The following is a 4,599-nucleotide window of genomic DNA, read 5'->3' on the forward strand; positions in this document are numbered from 1 at the left end:
GACATTCATAGGTTGCGCATATGGCAAGAGATTTATTTGCCATTCCAACTATTACTGTTGCATCCGAGTCGGCTTTTATCTGAGGAGGTAGACTGCTTACTAAGTATAGAGCTTTTCTTCAACAAGATACTGCTGAGACTAATCTCTTGTTGTAGTGCAAATAATATGAACTTTTATTTGGTAACCCTATATTTAATTTTCTAAGTATTTTACGTCGATATATCAGCTTGAAAATGTATTAAAGGTTAATCTTTAACCAGTGTCTAATGAAGTACCTAATAAAGAGCTAGAAAAGGAAGATGAGGATTTAAATGAAGAATAAGAAGATGATGAAGATGAAAATAAAGATGAAGACCAAGAAGAAAAACAAAATGAAGATGAAGTGTTTAAATAATTTGACATATAAGAAGTTCGTTACTTTTATACTCTTAATATTTAAATTGTTGTATTATGTTTAAGTTGAGTCATTTAGATATCTCTTTTGTAGTATCAAGTACGATGCATTTAAACATTTTAACGTTTCTTTATGTTGAATTGTTATTATTTGATCGTAGAAAAATTGTGTTATCTTGATTTAGCCAGGCACTAGAGTAAATATTTTTTCGAAAAATTCGACTATCTATTTTCAAATTTAACAAAATTTGATAAAATAAGGAATGTAACAAAATTTTTAAGTTAATCAACGAAAAAATAAATTGGTAACCTATTAAGTCAATTCGAACCCGCCCAAAACCCGAAGTGATCCAACTCAAAACTGACTCGATCTGAAATTAAGCTGATCCAAAACTGACTCGATCAGAAATAATCCGACCTAAAACCCGATTGATCGACCGTTTTCCAGGACTATACTTTTTCATGCAGTATCCAGTCTAAATGTTTTAAACATGCCCGCTTAATTTCATCCACGAACTCTATCATTCAATATCATTTAGAGATTTTTTTCTTCTCTTGGCTTTTGACTTATTATTCTATTAAAGCCAACAAATTATAAAAATACTTCTATAAATTATAAAACATCTCAAACCTATTGAGGCATAAAAGTAGTTTATTTATAAGTTTGATGAGTTCAATGAGTTACGGTCTGTAGAGCTTGTACTTCATATCCCATCAGCAATTATAATTAGATGTTAAATGTTAAGAGTCCTAGAGACATGATTAGAATTTGCACTAATGCACTCTCACGGTACAAAAACTACTACTATGAATAGGTTTGGGCACAAATATTAAGAGAGAGCATCTAAAGCAGTAGACTCATATGCAATATTAAATATTTTTAATATTAAAAAATTGGAGGAAATCACCTAAAATATTAAATCCATGTACAATATTGGATATTTTAATATTAAGAAAATAAAATAACCACCTATATATGTACGTCTTTAAAATGAAAATTCAAAATAAAAAAGGACAACTAAAAAGGATTAAGGGAGCATGAGATTAGCAATTAGCAGCCACTAAAATGATTCACCAGGGATTTGGTCACATCATAATATAAAGCAGTAATTATTTGTTTTAAACAAATCCTAAAATCTTGACTCTTGGCTAATAATGCTATATTCCTACGCGATAAGTCAATGCTAATTTATACTCCTTCCACACAACACATAAATTCTTGGACCTCTTGAGTTTTCAAGCTTTATTTATTTTATTTAATTCTGCAAAAACAGGACAAAAATGCTTAAACTCGTAACAACAACAATTCACCCCCTCTTGTTACTGTTCCCGTCTCTGACTAAGTCTACATAAATAACCAAGGATGAGACTTAAGCATGAAAAGCCTTGCAAAAAAAAAAAACAATGGTTTAGAACAAGAGTTAAATTGATTGAATAAATCATAAGGAAAACCAGTGCTTGACTAATTTAAGGGTGGTTGCAGCATGGTGGGAGTTGGAGATTGAAGGGCGGTGTCGGGATATGCAAGGTGCTACAGAAAGTGAGGAAGCATAAAAGTGGAAAGAAAAGGAGAGTCATTTTCAGAATGACAAGAACCACAAAAAAACCCCAGCAGGAACAAAAGTCATTGAATATCTGAACATGACAGGAACAGCTAATGAGGAAGGCCACTATAAGCAACTTCAAAATACTCTTCACCATCTAAGCAGCTCCCAATTCAATACTAACAAGAAGGAAATTGCAATAGAAGTATATCTTACCAACACCCTCTGTCCTCTTCCAGCAATAAAGAATATGTCCTTAAGTTTTGAACTTTTTACAGCATTTAGAATTACTACATGGTTTCGGAAGGAAGTCTAAGAATGACGAGACGACAGCCTTTTTCCAAAACAGCTCATTTTAGATAACATTGACGAAACAAAACATTAAACGTTGCAACAAAAAACCAATACAAAAAACAAGTACAGCACAAGATTAAAGTTGAGTTCCTTTATTTTTAACACACCAAACAAAAAGCCAGCCAATCAAATTCACAAAGTAGAAGTACATCATTTTTCTGCAAATTAGTGTATTTGAATTATCAATGAAATTGGGTAACAAAACAAATTAGCATACAGATGATACACAAGGAAGCCCAAATAAGGCAATAACTAAATGATACACATTTTTGACAATCAAGTCAATTCTTTCATTTTATTAAAATTAAATTGTTAAATCGACACACCAAATACAATTCACAAACTAAGTTGGTGGTGCAAGAATTAATCAAAAGATTACAACTTGACAATTCACATTTATGATTAATGAGAAAATAAACCTTCCCATGAGGTTTATCTCACAAAAACTCCGCGAAAAATTACAATCTGTGTTTCTTCCTCGTCCATATTTTCTTCCTTCCATTACCCAACAGAAGGGAAGAGCACAGCAGAGCAGTGAAAAAAACCACCCATTGAAAACAAGGGAACAGAATTCCTAAAACCTAAAAACTCTAAACATCAAAAATCAAAATCAGTGTCATCAATCCAACACCAAACTCCTACTAATTGTTCTTTCCTCCCCTTTGAGAAAGAACGAACATAATCACACTCACTAAACAGTTTTTATCACAATTCAAAATTAACTAATAATTCTGCTCTCAATCTCCCACACAAAAGAAGAAGAAACAACAAATTCACATTTTTTTCATACTTACAATAACAAATAAATATAAAAGCACACACCCAATTCAACGAGGATCATCGTCTCTCCGTCCATCAGATGACCCACCCGCACTCGTACCCGTTGCAGGAGCACCCGATAACGAAGCCAATAGATTAAGATGATGACCTTGGTGGATCGGCAAATAATTCCCAACTCTAGAACCTTCCCCTAACACCCCAACTTGTTGTTGCTGCTGCTGCTGCTGCTGTTGCTGTTGTTGTTGCTCTTGTTGCTGGTGATGAGTAGTTAAAAACCTCCCAGCAGCTATAGCCGCTGCTTGTTGGCTAAGAGAAGAAGTAGGACCCACAACCATTTCAGGCCCAAAACTCCAGAAATCAGGCCGAGCAGGAATAGCCCAATAACCCGCGGTAGGCCCAATTGTAGCAGTTGTAGCAACATCTACTTTCTCCACTCCATTTTGTTCATTCTCCTCCGCTGTAGTCCTCAATCTCTTCCCCAACAAAAACGGCGTCGGAGAAGGTAACAATGACTGCGAAGGCTTGCTTTCGAGAAGACCAACTGTACGGAGATGGTGCTGAGACGACAACGAGTGAGGTGACGACGTGGAGAAAGAAGCGGGAGTGGTTCCAGTTCCAGTGGCGGCTATAATCGACGGCTCGGCTTGTCGGAGAAGCCACTCAATAGTTTGACCGTCGGATTTGTGGCCCAACTCACGTGTGAGCTGGAAAACACGTGCGGCGCAAATAATTGGCATCCTTATCCTTCTTCCCCTTCCGTCAACTTTACTGTGACGGTCTTTAGCCGGAGGTTTCTTGACTGCTAAAGCAGTTGTAGTAGTTGTGGTTGTCAACGCTGTCGTTGTTGCCGGAGACTGTCTTTGCTGTGGTTGTGGTTGTTCAAGAAGTCCGGTGACGACTACGCCTCCGCCGTTAGTAGTTGTTCCATCTATCGCCGACATGGGAGAAATTTTTAAATAATTAAGTTTGAAAATATTATAAAAGGCGAAAGAATTCTAAATTTTTTATTAGAAACAGAAACTTGGGGCCCAAAATAGAGAATTAGTAATAAGAAAAGATGAGAGGGGTACGAAGGTGGGGATCCCGCCGACGAAGGGGGGGGGGGAAGGAAGTGAAGTGAAGGAGGAAATAGATTAGAGAGAACAGTACTTTGATGAGAGAGAAAATAATAAGGGTAGAAATGAAATGATTGAGAGAGAGACGCAGGACTGGAGCTGGTGGAGACAGGAAAGAGGGCACATGGGTGGTGGGGTACAAATTGGCCCCACTGAGATAATGGGGCCCACTTTTTGTTACTCCTCTGGACTCCCTCAGTCAAGTTTAGTGAGAAAACAGGAGGAGTCTTTTTGTTAGGGATAATATATATTCACACACGCGCATTGTGTTCTGGATTTGGATAATCAATTCTTTTGTCTGAATCTAGAATTTGAAAATATATAATAATTTGAGGAGGTCAAGTCGAATGTATTAAAAAACTGATTTTTCATAAATGCGGAGCATATTAATATGTATGGTTAAAAAAAAATAA

The 4,599-nt window shown here is 36.1% G+C and overlaps 1 protein-coding gene across 1 annotated transcript; it reads right to left on the bottom strand.

The window, feature by feature from the left end:
* Positions 1–1,197: 1,197 nt before the first annotated feature.
* On the bottom strand, positions 1,198–4,274 carry LOC130806637 (transcription factor TCP7-like). Its single transcript, XM_057671794.1, has one exon. The coding sequence runs from the start codon at positions 4,010–4,012 to the stop codon at positions 3,119–3,121; it is 894 nt and encodes a 297-aa protein (XP_057527777.1). The 5' UTR covers positions 4,013–4,274; the 3' UTR covers positions 1,198–3,118.
* Positions 4,275–4,599: the final 325 nt, after the last annotated feature.

The sequence above is a fragment of the Amaranthus tricolor genome, chromosome 2, assembly GCF_026212465.1.
Source record: "Amaranthus tricolor cultivar Red isolate AtriRed21 chromosome 2, ASM2621246v1, whole genome shotgun sequence".
Lineage (NCBI taxonomy): Eukaryota > Viridiplantae > Streptophyta > Magnoliopsida > Caryophyllales > Amaranthaceae > Amaranthus > Amaranthus tricolor.